Here is a 16,734-nt window from a genome sequence, read left to right as displayed (position 1 = left end):
CAGCACCATAGGGATCCATCAGGTCCTTCTTTTAAATCTACATTTACTTCTGCACCAAGTAGCTGTTGTCACAAGCTGCTCATAACTAAGGCACATGATTAGTAGGATGAAGGGGAAATAATTTCTAATCTTAGAAAAATACTGAGAAAAAATACAGAAAGATCCATTTCCTGTGCTAATTGTGCCAATCTGAAAATAATGGAATGCTTTCTATGAACAGGGTACTGTCACTGTGGATGAAGTACACGTTCTTTACAGAACAGGTTCTCAAGCATTGGAACAAGCTGAGAAGCAGGGAAGGGGTTGAGTTCCCATCCCTGGAGGTATTTAAAAGTACATGCGGCACTTTCAGGACATGGTTTAGTGGTGGACTTGGCAGTGCTGGGTTAATAGTGGGACCCAGTGATCTTATAGGTCTTTTCAAACCTAAATGATTCTATGATTCAACCTGCTACCAGAACCATACCTAGCAGAGTTAGCAAGGAGAACAGGGAGGGTAAGTCATTGTTCATTTTAAGAAAACAAAACAAAGCAAAACAGCAAGATAAATACTCTGCATTGTGTTTAACAGTCTGAGAGATCTCTCCTGATGTTAACATCTGTCTGGAGGGATAGGGACAATGCCAATTCCAGAAATGCCTGTAATTTGAGTTGGAACTTGGAAGACACTCAGAACCATGGTTTTGGAGGAACATTTCATCAGACACAATTTTAGCATGCATAACTCTTTTACACAGTAAAACTGAAAACAAATGGTTGTCTGCATGCCAGTGGCATTTCTTGAAAAACTTAATCATTTGCCTATTGAGAAAACAATAGTCCTGAAGAATCCAATGTCATTTAGGACTTCAGCACATTGTGCTGCATGTAATCACTAATATTTTAACATACAAACAATAGTCAGATAGAAATCTGAGATATCTCATCTATTTTATTAATATAATTTTCAGAAGAAATCACACAGGAAATCTCCTAAAACTCCTGGTATCTACTTTCTATAAAAGCTTTTACTGAATCACAGAAAAGGTTCACATGGACCATTAAGCTCCCTACACAACTGACCCCCCCACAGGCATCACAGAGTTAAAGACTACAATTTCTTCTTCATGAACCCTAGCTGCTACATGGCTAAAATCTCAGTCACATATCCTGTCACGCATCAAGAAACTGGTTACAATACTCTACACTTTGAAATACAGCTGATGGATAATGGGAACTGGAAGCTATAGAAATAGATTACTGCAACCAAACTTGCAGAAGTTTCTTGCTCTCAAAAAACATGAGGGATCACGTGCTAAAACCTACTTGAAGGTCCAGCCACAAGTGCTTATAATAAATCACAGAAGGTGGCCAAACAATAATCTTTAAGAAGAGCCCACGCAGTACTCATGGCAGCCTATATGGTACCCTAAAAGACAACTCCAGCCTCAGTGAAATGCTTTAAAGAAGTTGGAGATATTTCTCTTCCTTTTTTCCTGTAGTTAGCAGGAGTGTAGCTATCTCAATACATTACATTTTTTAGCTTAAACAAGAGAGTGATAAAATACAGCTGCTTGGGGTGGATCAAACACTTTTAATACATTTAACTTTTCTATACCATTTTTGCAAAGCGAGGAACAGACATCATTCCCTTTATGTTCATGCAACTTGCATTTACAAATTTTGTTTAGGATAGGTAGCTGGAATATCTAATTATAAGGACTCATCCAGCTTTCAAAACCAGACAAAAATACAGAAAAAAAACCCAAACAAACCCAAAATCAAAAAGCAAACCACAAACAACATGGAACAGCAAAGAGTAAAGACTTATTGTTTTGAAGATGACACCATCAAAGGCTTGTTATTAATTAGCAGTATTCAGAAGTATGCCATCTTAATAACTTTTCTTCATCAGAAAAATTACAAAGATAACATAAGCCTTAAAAAAACCTTCAAAGACCTTTTTCACTCATATTTAATATCATATCTATAAAGAGGATTTTGCTAATATTGTATCAGCTCACACATTATGACAGCAGAGTGTCTCAAGTACATCAGACTGAACAGATTTTTAACATATCAACAGATACCATTTACAGAACTGAAAATCTTATTCTAGGTTACCCGTATATCTTATTTCTACACCAACAGTAACGATATTTTGGTTTTATTTTTTTTTCATTCACATGTAACTGTAAATCTCTACCACTTGTTTTGACCTCTCCTCAGTTTTATTAAACTTATGTCTATTTATATCATTCACTTCCATAAGCTATTTCCACATGGTCTTTCCTTTGACCCTGACATCCCTGTCTCCTGCGCCGACATTCAGACATTTTCTTTCTTAGAGCCAAATGGGTTGGACCTCTTCCCACACCAACAAGTCACATCAACAGTGTCCCCTAGACTGAAAAAATATGTTGATATTATTTTGGTGCTGGCATCTCAACTATATATCTGTCATATCACTAGTCAAAAAAAAGAAAAAGTCATTCTGTGCTCAAAGTACACTTGCTAGCACAAGGCCAACATTTTTAAGAGCACCTTTACAATTCAAGCATGACAAGCTTTGTCCCAGATGCTAGGCTGTCTTATGTGGAGCCATAAATAACATATTTTCCCACCTTTTGTGATAATAGCTATATTTATGCCCATTCCTTCTCTTGTTTCCCGCACTGCCTGTGAAATTTCTGAAGAGGTTGACAGCAGTTAGTGTGAAAGCCAATGAAAACAAACACTATCTGTTGCTGTCTTCTGAGCATAAAGAATTGGAAATGTCCAATGTATCTTCAAACAAAGTCTGCCATCAATTTAGTCTATGGATATTCATGCATGTTATCCAAAATAAGCATTTCCAGATATGCATTTCTGCCCTCTTTCACAGATCCCCTAGCTCTGGAAAGTGAAGTAAGAAGAAATTAAATGGACTGACAGAACTGCCTGTAACATAAGTACACAGCTCGTTCTCTCTAGTGTCAGCTGAAACTGCGACTTAAATCCTGTGTCACCACCTATATTCTTTCTTCTGAAACCCTCCTCTCTTCAGCTTCTCAGGTCTTAAAAATCATTGCCAACACATTGTTTGGTAAACACGAAAATCTGAGGCACCACCTAGTTTTGTCACATTTTTTGTGGTCTAACAAAATAGAACATTTCACAAAATAAATAATCATAAATAGCAAATGTCACAGTAATAAATTAACAGTCACAGAAAAAGAATACCATATATTCCTAGCCAAAATGACAATATTTAAAGGTTGAAAATAGATCAAAAGTAGCAGACAATTGCTGAGGTCTTCTCACGCACTAAGCAGTGGAATGGCATTTCTCACAAAGCAGCAGAATGACACTTCTCCAAGATAACAAGAGTTTGTTTAATAAGAGGTTGACATAAGTTCAAAACCAAGTTTCAGTCTCTGTACAAGTCCCCTGAGTCACACAGGAACCACGTATCAGATGCAGAGAGAAGCAAGTGAAGTGCAAACTGAATGTGAATTCATGTTAGCTAACTTAAGAACCTATACTGGATACTTCTACATCTAAACTAGTCCAGGCTCTTTTTATAGTCAATAAGTAAAAAAAAAAATATTCAAAACCATTTTAAAATACAATTTATTAGACCCATTTGAGACAGTTCCTCTTCAAGAAGCAGCACCTGTTCCCCTTACAAAATTAGTTTAGGAAGATTAGCTTAAGTTAAGATGACAAGCTCCACACCTCTTTTTAAGTCTTTCTGAGCTTACCTCGTTTGGCTCCAGACTCTCAAGACTAATAATTCAAACACAAGATTATAACTGTCCATTCCAGTTAACCCTAAGTATGGGAAAGAAAGAGGCAGAAACATTGCTACCTAAGTGGGTATACCAGAAAAGTCTAGATTTGGGCTTAGTACACAGGCAACATGGAAAGGCTGGATGGTTACAAGAAGACTGCAAATACATCTTTAGTATTTTTTGAAAGCATAAGAGAACTTTAGGAAAGGCAATTTAGAATGATGGTGAATGTAATCTGGCACTGAAATATGCAACTAGATATTATTTTATACAACGTGCATCTTAAAAAGATCGTATGTACTTGAAAGTCTCCTTAAATTTAATTATACTGGAACAACTGGATGAATTTTTAAAAATGCAGTAACATTTTGCTGTACAATAGCAACAGTAAGTCCCTGGTGAAAAAATGAATCTTTCCCTATTGTTTATTTATGTATTTAGAAAGGACTGTAAGTACTTTTGCTACTGACAGGAAATGAGGATCAAGGTATTTTTCACCCTCTCTTAGGATAGAAGAGGAGGACCATAACAGTAGTAAACACAGAATGCCTTTCTACTGCAATAGTAAAGAACAAAGGCCATTACAAGAGACTGCAACATTAAAGAAAATGCTGATAGTGTGCATATTCTGAAACAAAGAAAAATATTTAAAGAGAATAAAACGTTTAAAATCCAGGTCCATTTATATTTGAGTTTTATTGGTAAAAGCCCTGGTACTCACAGCTGCTGATGTATGCCTAACAAAATATGAGAAAAGCAGCTAAACAAAAACAAGAGAGGAGATGCAATATGCTTCCCTGGGAACACCATGGTTAAGAATAGCAAATGATCTTCTACATTTGAAAATAAGTCAAAACTTTTATTAGCTCTAAATACTGTGGGAAATGTTGTTTCCCTCTGGGCACAATTACTTCATAAAAGGGATAGGCAATGTTTTGTGTTTCAGCTCTCTTAATATATCATTAGTAGAACGCATTCCCTAAGAAGCAGAAGACATTTGTACACAATTTTCTTGAAGGTTTAATATAGCCATGGAAATATATAGTAAGACAGAAGATACAGAAGAAGAAGTAATTAAAAAAATTGCAGAAGGCTAGGGACAAAAGACAAACTCAAAGAGGTTGTCTTCAGAAGACTGAAACACACTGGAAATCTCAGTATCTTGGGTAAATCTAGATTTATTACTACACTTACAAATTCTCAACCCATCTGAGTTAACACACTGAGTAAAAATAACTTATGAAAATTTCAAGTTGTGAATGTATTACAGATATATTGTAGCTATTCAATAAGAGCATTAAAGAGCAAGAAAAGGAAAACTCTCAAAAATTACTGAAGGACATTTGCTGTCAGATACTCGTGATCTTCTCTAATATGTTACCCACCAGTCCGTGCACTGAGGGAAAATGGTGGGTCTGAATGTAAATGCCACACCTTCTCCAGAGCATTTTTTAAGTCTGCAAGTATAATATGGATGCTGGCACAGTTCCAGGTGTTCATGTTACTTAAATAAAGCATGTATAGGAGAGATTGATGATATTTATTTTAGACATGGATCTTTTGAAACACACTGGAAAGATAACACTAAACCCCTCAATTTTAGAACATGCATCTATAAAATCAGCGTCCATTCCCTCTTCTAACACAAACTCATTCCAAATAAATGAATAGATTTAAAAGTAGACTACCAATTCTGACAAAATAAAGCAGTTTTTCTCCTTCCCAATGGGCTAGACAGGACTTTAAGTTCAAATATCATATCACTTTTCAATACTTCTTAACACTGAAGAGAGAATGGAAAAAATTACTCATGATACTGACTCCAGAAAATTAGTATCCGATCACATTGTTTTCTTGCCAACTCAAAGTTCAGAAAGGGGAAGAGAACGGAATGGTCATCTATTTTCTTTCTTGCTCAAGTGCTGACTGTATACTACCGAGGAAGGCAGTACAGAAGCAAGATCTACTGAGAAAAAATCCACTTATAAAAGAAAACTTAACTGGTAAAGGGAAGTGCGATTATATCCTACCAGACTGGCACAGACAGGCAGCAACCAAAAAATAAAAAATACACAGAATATTTACTTCATCAATAATTTTACAAACGTTAATTAATGCTTGGAACTCAGCACCACTGAGTCACAGCATTAACTCTGAGCACTTTCCTTGGCCTGACTATTTCATGAAACATGTAAAAAAAGCCTCTTTCCATCACCCAGGTTAATTTGGTCAGTAACATTTCAACATACCTAAATGAAAAGCTGCACATCTGGAAACCTGTTTTGATCACACATAGTGTCATTTGTATTACAGAAATATGCAAAACTACTAGGGAGCACGTTGGAGAATATAACTTAGGAATGAGATTCTCATATTGCACCAGATACAAAAACAGACTCTTTTTATATAGACAGGACCAACCTCTATTCACAGAATTCAGGAAATGTTACTGCTATGTTACAGTAAAACTGTCATTGAAATGTCTCCAGTTCTAACAATCATCATTCAAGGGGAAGGCGACAGGACCTTTTTTAAATCACAAATTAATACATTTTAAAATTTTAAAAATTTAAATTTAAAATCATGAATCTCATAAAGAGAGCACATTCATTCCCATTACATATTTGCTACATTTAAAAAGAAGTGTAGAAGTGGCACTACTCTACATATGAATGCAAATCGTGATTGTCTTTTACTTAGAAATCCCTGCAGCTCTGCACAATTTATTTACTTGACACATCTATATTTTTGGATTGATAAGGTATGAAATTGCAGGTTTCCTCTATAATCAGTTTTCTACTGTCCAGGTTTCTATTTTGGTTGAAATATTAATAATAAAAGCAGGTTTGTTTCTGTTTTCTCATCAGCTTTCATTTGCACATTTATATGTAGGTACTCCTCAAGAATATGAATCTTAGAAAGCTACTACTAATTCCCACAGCAGTTGGAAATAATATGGGGAAATACAGAAAGCTAGCTAGGATAAGCTGAAAAGCTGAGCCTGAATTTGCACCTCAGCTTTTCTGGACTGCATATTCCAGCACAGATGCCTGTCATTCCTCCAGAGGAGTTGGAACTGCCAGCCCGGGCATGCTCATTGACCTATTCAGGGCAACTGTGAGAATCACCACATTCCTGTACTTCAGTATTTTAGTAAGTTAAGAGAAAAAAATATTCCAAAGCAAGCATGCAGGAAGCAACTTGAAATAGCAACCCGCAAGTCCCTGAACTGTCACAGAGGAAGGAGAAGCTGCCGTAGCAGCTGCCCTGCATATTTCTCCCTCTTGTGCACTTTTCCGTGCTTAAATCATAGAATTATAGAATTACTTAGGTTGGAAAATACCTTTAAGATCAGCGAGTCCAACTGTTAACCCAGCACTGCCAAGCCCAGCACTAAACCATGTCTCTAAGCACCACAGCCACATAGCTTTTAAATAACTCCAGGGATGGGGACTCTACCATTTCCCTGAGCAGTCTGTTCCAATGTTTAACAACCCTTTTTGTGAAGAAATTCTTCCTAATATCCCATCTAAAACCCACCTGGTGCAGCTTGCATTTTCTCTCATCCTATCCCTTCTTACTTTGGAGAAGAGATCAACAGTTCAGAGACACATTTTTTAAAAGCAAACTGGCCATCACGATTCATCTGCACATTAAGGGTATTATATATAATAACCCAGCAGCTTTTTAGCTGTGTCTACACAGGGCAAGAGAATATTTGTGTGTCCAGCTTCCTTGTAGCCACTGCAGATGGAAGGATCTCAGATCCCTGAGCAATCCACATGGCACTGTGCTGGTGCTCAGAGCACCACAATGTCTTCTGCTAGAAACTGCCTGTGTAAAAAGTCCTTTTAATATGAGCTGTCCTGGCTCTTCCACATTGTGTAAAGGTACTGTTTGAAAGAGCTGGATGCTTTCTACCTAAACTGAAATTTATGGTAAATGGTTTAAATTTAAAACTAACACACAATCTTTCCAAATCTCCCACAACTGGCCGTTGCCAGTATTGAATTTACACATGTGATTAGTTTAGAATTGGTCTGGCAGCCATGAACTTGTCAAAGCCCCTTTTCTAAGGTATTAAATAAACACAGTTCTCATTCCTCTGCTAAACATCCAGTATTAGATTAAAATTTTTATGGTCAAAATAAACCCTTTCACCATTGGTTTGACTTCTATATAACACAAGGCATCAGTCTTGCTAGATTTCATTACTCCTCTGTCTGGATAATAGTACTTTAACTAGACCTTGTCTCTTTTGTGACCCTTGAACAATAAAATATTGTGTCCAAGTCACTGATAAAGATATTGAACTTTCCAGAGCTGAAAAAAATCCCGAGATACCTTAAACCAGCAAGTATTTTATTATTTTTCACAGAAATACATATTTTAAATTGCATTTTTTCGAGTAACACAGGAAGCCTGCTTTGCTTTTGCATTAGTCTTATTTCTTAAAAGAAAAAGTAAGAATTCAAATTTCTTTCAAGTGTAAAAAAAAAAGTCAACCAAAATTCTGTAAACTCTCAGTGGACCAGGATCATTCATCTTGAGTAAGAGCCTTACCTTTAATCTAATCTTTCTGATTTCTTTCAATTCATCCCAGATACACCTAAGAAAAAACTAGTACGTCCTCCACACCCAGCTCAGCATGGTACAGAGAAAGCTTTTACCACATTTAAAAAAAAAACTGACAAAGCATTATTTGGACATTCTGATTTAAGGAACTTGACAAACTTTTCAAGCTTTTTCAACATATTCATTTGCTGTTAATAAAATGGGAAATAGGACTTCTTGCCAAGATAGATAAAATTTAAACTTAAGAAGCATCTACCATATTTATAGGGACAATCTAATACTTCCGTAAGTACCATCACTAAGGAAAAGCATCAGGAAAACCAGAAAACCTCATTCTTACTATCCATAATTATTTTCATTAAGTTACTTTTCTTTAGTGTCTTTTGCTTTTTTACTGCCTATAAAGATAGTTTCTGACCTTGGTTTCTCTTACTAGGCTTTGCTGTTCGGTTGATTTTTATTAAACTGCCAGTATTCACATGCCTGTAAGCCAGACTGATTTTTAGCCAACAAGGCTTGTCTCAACATTGTTTATTTCATGAGAGTTTATTCACATCTTTTAAGCAGAAAAAAATCACCACTCTAATTTTGATGTTTAACTGTTTCCCTTTGATCCAGCTTGATTCTTTCCATCCTCCTTAAACCATCCCTCTTCCAGTGCTGAACATGTGTTTCAGGTAGATCTCCACTAAATTGCAGCTGTGTGTATCTTGACAATTATTAATTTTTCTTGCACAGTCTATTTCTTTAAACACTGCAAGGTGATTTAACATATATCTCTGCAAAATTAGACGTACACTTAGGATCCAGAGGTCATACCACCTCAGGATTTCCAACAACACTTTCATATCAGCACTCAGACTAATGCCTCAGCATTGCTTTCATTGCATTGAAATCCCACCTAAGAAGCACCATCCTCACACCTGAAATATACACAGCTACTGGTAAGGCATAACTTTTAGTGAGATTGCCATGGTTTGTAGTAAATAACTAGCAGTACTCCAAATAATATTCTAAATGCTTTGAATAAAAATGTTCCACAGTGATTACTCGCCCTGTCAATACCTTACAAAACAGGCCTGTTATTTTTGGCAGCAGTCAACACTGCTTCTTTTGGACACTCAGTCCCACACTGACTACATGGAACCATTTACTGGCTTGGTCACACGGGACTTTTTACTAGGTCAAGTTTTTAACCATAAATAAGCAGTTTCCACTTCTCTTGATTATTATATAGGCAATTGTATAAAAATGCTCTACTTGCTTCTCTTTTCTCTCCTTGATTTTATGAGTAACAGGATAATATCCTAGCTAAAAATACCTCTGCTAAAACTAACAGTAACAAGGACTTTAATTAATAACCATTTCAAATTGAGTGAGTTGCTCCTCAAAGTTAGTGGTTTGAGTTCTGTACACAACAAAACAATACGGGATGAGAGCTTGTGAAGTTGGGGTTTTTTGCAATCTGTTCTTGAATAAGAATTAATATTTCTGGAGAATTTTCAGGTTGTGCACCTCCGCATTATAGTTGCCAAAAGTACATTTTTAAAACTTCCTTTGAAGCAGGGAGGCCCACACAGAATGGGAGAAGGAGCTAATCTAAATGGAAAACATCTGCAAAAAAACATGTTCAGCATAATTATTATTTATATATGCACAAGTTGCAAGAGTGATTTCTGTTGTGTCTTACTATGGAAAATCCTGACTAGACTAAGAAAATACAGCCTAAAAATACACTTATTTGTTCAAGAGGTTTAGCTTTAAAGATAAGGAATTGCAATGCAATTCCATGCCAGCTTGGCCTAATATAATCAGCTTAGCCAGCAAAATGTGGACGCTTTTGGGTCATTTCAGTTCTCTATAGTGAATTATCAACTGGGTTACATGAACGTAAGTGTTAAGGAGGGAACAGGGATGTGCCACTGGGTGAGAGGAAGGATGCTGAGGGAAGAAACTAAGAGAGATGGTGCCATAGGATCCCTGACTTTGATAAAGAAGCCTGAGAACTATATCCAAGCTCCCATTAATGAACACTATCAGGCCCATGTCATGTAATCAGTTTAGGGGTACAACAAAGTCACACCTGTTGCCAGCCCAAGAGCCAAATTCAGAGGCCTCATTCCCTATGCTCCTAATAAGAAGCCATATCCCAAAATGAAAAAAAAAAAAGGCACCCTCCTGATCAGAAGTTATTTCAGAGCATCAACAAACTTCAGGTCACACAAATTTTATGCACATTGTAATACTTTGTGTGCCACTCCTTCACAGACATTGAACTCAATGCTTAATCACAAGAACAGTGACATAAAAGTTGGGCTAGTAACATGAATAAGCCCGTTTTGCTGTTGCTGTGTGTATATATAGATGTTTGATATCTTTCAAGCAAATAATATGCTACAAAAAGGTTAAAATTACAATGAAACCCAAGCATAAGAGCAAAATGAAAAGCCTACTGAAGTAACAGAAGTAGCAATCAACTGCCGAGAAACATTCATTAATGGATTACAAAACTGGCCCAACTGCTCAAAACCAAAATAACTGTTCAAACCAAAAATACAAATGTTTTATAGCGAATGAGACTTATATGTGAATTGATATGGCTACTTGCTACAGTGTTCAGACACATCTCACAAGAAAGCCTGTCTGCTTTTAGAAGGGGGCTCTGGTGGGACAGAGAGAGAGGGGAGCAGACATTTCTTGTTCAGTAATGCTTTCATCATGCAGTGTCTAAATGACCCCACTGGGGCAGGGGGGAGGGAGTGTGTATAAAGCTGAAGATGCACACACCCAACCCAACAATCCAGAAGCCCCAGTGAAATTTACTGGTGCAGGAATGCTTTGTTTAGCTATAACACACATAAATCTCTAGTACATTTATCATGCATAAAGTTTAACACATGTATCACTTATAATACAATATATTTACTTCTACAAAAGCGTAAATACATTGCAGGTGGTTTTCTTTTTAGTTTGACATCATTCAGAGTCTTCAAGTATTGCAATATTCTTTCAGACTCCCACAAAAGGCCAAGTAATTAACCAGTAATCTCAAGAGTACTGTAAAGAAGGGAGTCAATTCTCGACAAGTTTAAATCTCTGAATTTCACACAAATGGGAAGCCAAGTTAAAGAGGGTAAGGTCCACCTACTTGAAGCACTAGAACCGCACTTGGAAAAATTTACAGTGCTTTTTATAACTAAAGGGAACATACAACTGAATTACATAGACACCCCTTACCAGCACAGATCAGACTACAGCCTCAAGCATTTCGCCAAAATGAAATAGTTATTCTGAATCTGAATTCAAAGTTCATATCAAAAAATTACTGTAGAGAAGTTCTGTGACAGAACTGGAGAAAGAACACTGTCTTGAATTATATTTTTAACTCTATCATCTTCCTCTTCTTGAGACCAAATTTCCTACACCATATTTTAACATGTACAGTGTATGAAGCACAACAGTGTCCTTAATTACATAAACATTACAGAACAGTCTACACTGCACATTAGGATGAGTATATCTACACTGTATATTAGGATGAGACATTTTCCTTATGACTTTTTAGTTTGCACAGAATCAAGCCAGTATTGTAACAAAAACCCCTCACTACACTTCAGAAAAGGAGTTACCTCATTGTCTGTTCCCACATCCAACATCACTGGTAGACAGTGATAAGGTTTTACTCCTCCACATGCTGTATAAAGTGCCAGTTTACCAACAGGAATGCCCATTCCATAACAGCCAAGATCTCCAAGCCCAAGAATACGTTCACCATCAGTCACCACAATAGCCTGGAGGAAGAAATGAAGGCATTGTAAAAATCACTTCCTTGCTTGCATGTACCAAGTATTCCATTATTTTCTTACCATAATTTTTTATTTTACATGTATAAACTGTAACAGGTGCAATTAAATCAACATTATAACAAAAGTAAAAAATTGTTTTATTATATTTTACTGTGGTTTTGTTACACTATTTTAGACCCTTGCTTCACTCTAAATGGGACTTTCACACAAAACTTTTAAGAATACACAAGAGATTTAGTATTTAGTATTACATTACAAGAGAACTGGCATTGTTCCCTCTCACATTTTTCTGTCAACAGTATGAAAACATAATAGGAAGGGAAAGGAAGTTTCCACAAAAAAAGAAGAACCACAAACTCCTGGGTTTTGTCATGTCTGTTTTCAGCAGAACCAGAGCCAGTCACTCCTACTGGCCTTTGTCATAGCTGTCTACAAGCACCTGGTTCTTACCCTTCAAAGATCTATGTCTTCCTCCCTTGAGTAAATAACACACTCCATCATACTTATACATACCAGGAAGCATGTGCTCTCATTGACAGAAATATAATAATTTAGTAATCCCCAAAAAATGTCTATGCTAATAAGAAAGACTTTTCATAATAAAGGAGAGAAGTGCTCAGTATGGCAAACAGCTGACAACACAATAATTTTCTTGTCATACTCAGTAGCAAGCCTGGAAATTAAAGATTTTTTTAAGAGAGATCATGAAGCACTGTAAGTGGAGAACTATTACTTAAACTCTATAGTGTGGTTGCCAAGAATCATGTGGGGTCTCTCCCCTTGGAGATACTCAAAACTCAAAGGCTGGACATAGCCCTGAGTAACCTGTCCTGGCTGACCTCGTTTGAGCAGGAGGATGGCCTAGATGAGCGCCTTCCTACCTCAACCATTCTTTGATTTCCTGAAATGCAGAAAAAGCATTCAGGGTGTTTTTTTACATAATATTCAATGTAATTGACCAATTATCAGTAAAGGACACCTATAGCTAAAAAAGTGTTTAAATGCCTCAAAACTTTGGCTATAACAGCATTCTTTCTATTGAAAAAATGAATTATGAAATCACCAAAATCTAAACTGATAAAAAGCTCATAAAACTATCTTAACCAATTCATCTTGAGCACAAAACAGCATCAGCTTTGTTATGCACCTAAAACTTTACTTACCTTGATGACACTTTCTGGCCAGGATTTAAGCATTGTAGCAATGTGACCCCGGTCATGGATAGAAATAAAAAGACCTCTGCAAATAAAAAAATACTTTTCATATAAACAGGTAACTAAATAATTATAAATCAATATAATAGAAATAAAGTAAGTAAAACAGAATAAAATAATAAATTAAACCTATGCAAATGTGTTTCTAACATACATAAATTCAGTTCAATAGTAGAGCTTAATTTTGTATGAATAAGTAAGTAAACTAATCATCTGCATTTAGAAGTCAGAGAACAAGTAACTCAGCAAAGCTTTACTGAGCAGAGTGAACCTGTAAGAGTCCTTTCTGAAACCAACGCACTCAACCCTTAGTCTGTTCCAATGTGTTCATTTGTTGTCCCTGATCACAAAATGAGTTCCTTCGATGGCAGTGATCACTACTGCCCCAGCAGTCCTAATATTCACAAACAAGAATAGGCCAAAGCTTTAAGCTGTGAACAAAACCTGAAATAAGCCAGATATTATCATTACATAAAATAAATCAGCAGCATTCAGTTATGTGTTTGGAAAACAGCCTCCCTATTTCTTTAGACTGCCATTTTGTGTCCACTCAGAGTTCATTTAATTCAATTTCTTATCTACTTTATCATGTGAGATGGTAGAAAAATGCCATCTCTCAAAACCCATGAATGCACTTAAATGCAAACTCTCAAAATCTACAAAGGAAACATCAGTGAAGAAGCCCATGCCAAGGATGCGTTCTTGTAATTACACTTTGCATTACTAAGTATATGCATCATCTTCTAGAATTATTCTAAAGCATGTCCTGTTGCCCATTTAAAAAATTTTAAAGCTAAACTTAAGAGAAAATTATTGAAAAAATAATTGAAATCTAAGTCTACCAGAATATGGTCTCATATTCATACAAGTGGGTCTTACAGGTCTAAATAAACTAATAAATCAAGAAAATGCTTATCAGCTATGACTGCACATACACCAAGTCAAGCAAAAAATCTCCTGCAGTGCTAAATGCATACTAACCAACACAGAAAAATTAGTCCAAACATTATATTCAATCTCATATGTTAAAATATTTCAGATATATTACATTATATGTTTGTATATAAATTACCATGCAATTTGTATTTTTATATTGAATTTTGTATTTAATATTTAAGTGCCTTTTTTCCTTTGATGTCAAAAATATGCAACTGAAATTCTTTATTATTTGGGACAAAAAGCAATGTGAGCTATGTTGTGATTAACCAAAGTATTTCATTTTACACAGTTTTCCCTAGAAGAAGGAATTCTCTCATCCTGGCATTTCTAATTCATTCTCCCTCTTTGTCCACTTCCCATGCTCAGAACTAACACACACAGGCTGGATATTAAAGTATCTCGGTTGTCTCTTAATAATGTTCCTTATTCTCAGTTGTTGCATCTGTCAGCAAATTAATTTCTCCATCCCAGTGGAGGCAACAGGTCTTTAGGGACAGGAGGGTTAATTTTATCACACTTTTGAAAAGTTCTGGTATTTACTGCACACAAGCATATCTATTTGTGAGCTATCTACCTGAAAAAAGATGTCCCTTAACAATGAAATCCACAAAACAGCAAAGAAAAATACATGATGCTTCCTTTCTGATGTATTTTATAAAACAGCCTGTGAACTGTTAAATCATAAAGTGCATCTTATCAAAATTGCTAGCCTCAAGACAGCTGTGACAATGGGTGAAAGCAAGCATAGAGTGCTGGAAGAAAGCGATCTTGTGGGATCACTCCTCTCCTTGTCTCCATTCTCCAATTTACACCAACCCAATAGATTTGTGTTAAATGAAGCAAGATTTTGCATTGATTTTGTAAAGAGTCAGAGCCCAGGCCAGTGCACCTAACTGGCCTCTTCCTCGCAAGCTAGGGAGAGAGGTCACCATGGAATAAATTCCCCAGCAGAGGAAAATAAAGGCAGAGTGGCTGCTCCAGAAGGAATTCTGTTAGAACATTTGTAAGGACCTTTGAATAAGTATTGAGAGCGTTTTTCAAAATCTGTTCAAGCAGGATCAGATTCAAGCCACAAAGGAAAACAGAAGCTGAAGTGTAAATAGTGATGTCAAAAGCATTCCACTCTCCTCTTTCTCCCTTTCCCTCCATTATTTCTGTAGTTTAGTAAGACATTTCTGGATACACTGGCCCAACCAAGAAGATGCTCTTAAATTTAAGGGAACAGAATAAGAGAGACGATTTTTTTTCTTCTTTTATCTGCATCTCTTTTAGTTATCCTTCATTTCTTTAACCAAAACACTTTTCTTCCGTAAGGCACCCTCTGCAGGTAGATACACGCGGTTCGTAAGAGGAACCCTGACTCACAAAAGTGTCAACCACAAGAATACTCAGCTGGTATTAATGGGACTGAATTCACTGGCAATTCTACCTGCAGACAGCCATCAAAAGGTAGCATTACATGTGTTTTTCTTTTCCATGAGGTCATGCTATAACTAGGGAAATTACCAACTGCATATGTTTATTTTAAGTGGGATAGGGCTGAAAAGCTGAAAAGGTAGCCAGCAATTTGGCTACCTAGCAGACATTATAGTTATTTTGGGGTTGTCATAGCACAGCTACGAGAAGAATGAAGCATGGGGCAAGCTAGATGATTTAAACAGGATTCAGTTCTACATGGATTTCAATCTGGAAATATGACTGAATTATCCATTTTAGTATAATGTTAATAATAAAACTAAGCACTGTCATGCCAGTGATGCACACCCTGCTCCGCTGGATGAGGAAGAGATGGCCTGCAGGATGTGCACTTGCACTTGTCTGACAAAGCACTTCAGGATGAGGCTACTAAAGCAGATGGACAAGTAATACATATAATCACATGGACAAGTAATACATATAATCACATGGAGAAAGAAGCAAGACACAGGGAAAATATTATGGGGAAGAATATGCTGTTTGTTTTTCAGCGTGCACATATTCACATTTCTAAGAAGAGCAACTCATGGGGAAGCAGGATTAAGTTCTCTTGGACACATTTTCAGAGCAGTCCGGGTTGGCAAGCTCACTAGGAAAGCAACTGTAGGTTTTACAACACAGTGTGGTCCTTTCTATTTTAATTGGTATCTCAGTTATACGTACTATCTTTTCTTGCAAGGCAAGAAGGCCAATCACCAAAACTGCAAGTTAAAACTCTTTTGAAGCTTGCAGCCTCAGATCAGTGTTCAAATTAATGTGCTCATTTTGAACATGGCACAGTGCAGATTTTCTTGCCTAAGCACATATGATAGAATTTGCCTAAGCACATATGCAGAAGTGCTCATCTGGAACCAGTTTTCCCCAGCAAGCCCCCAGCTCAGCACTGGCTGATACCAGCCCAGCCAAAGCAAGCACTGCTAGTGACACCCACTGCAGCTAGCCAGAAAATGTATGAAACTACAGCAGAGGAAT

At 36.6% G+C, this 16,734-nt stretch overlaps 1 protein-coding gene across 2 annotated transcripts in view; it reads right to left on the bottom strand.

Moving 5' to 3' along the window:
• ME1 (malic enzyme 1) overlaps positions 1-16,734 on the bottom strand; it is a 156,801-nt gene that overhangs the window by 78,152 nt on the left and 61,915 nt on the right. For both annotated transcript variants that reach the window (XM_030944389.1, XM_030944390.1), the window contains exons 4-5: positions 13,297-13,372; positions 11,957-12,118 (exon numbers count right to left, since the gene is read on the bottom strand). In XM_030944389.1, coding sequence (XP_030800249.1) covers positions 11,957-12,118; positions 13,297-13,372 — 238 coding nt within the window. The remainder of the gene's footprint in view (positions 1-11,956; positions 12,119-13,296; positions 13,373-16,734) is intronic.

This window comes from Camarhynchus parvulus, chromosome 3 (genome assembly GCF_901933205.1).
Source record: "Camarhynchus parvulus chromosome 3, STF_HiC, whole genome shotgun sequence".
Taxonomy (NCBI): Eukaryota; Metazoa; Chordata; class Aves; order Passeriformes; family Thraupidae; genus Camarhynchus; species Camarhynchus parvulus.
Note: the sequence above shows the minus strand (reverse complement) of the source record. Positions and strands in the feature narration are given on the sequence as shown.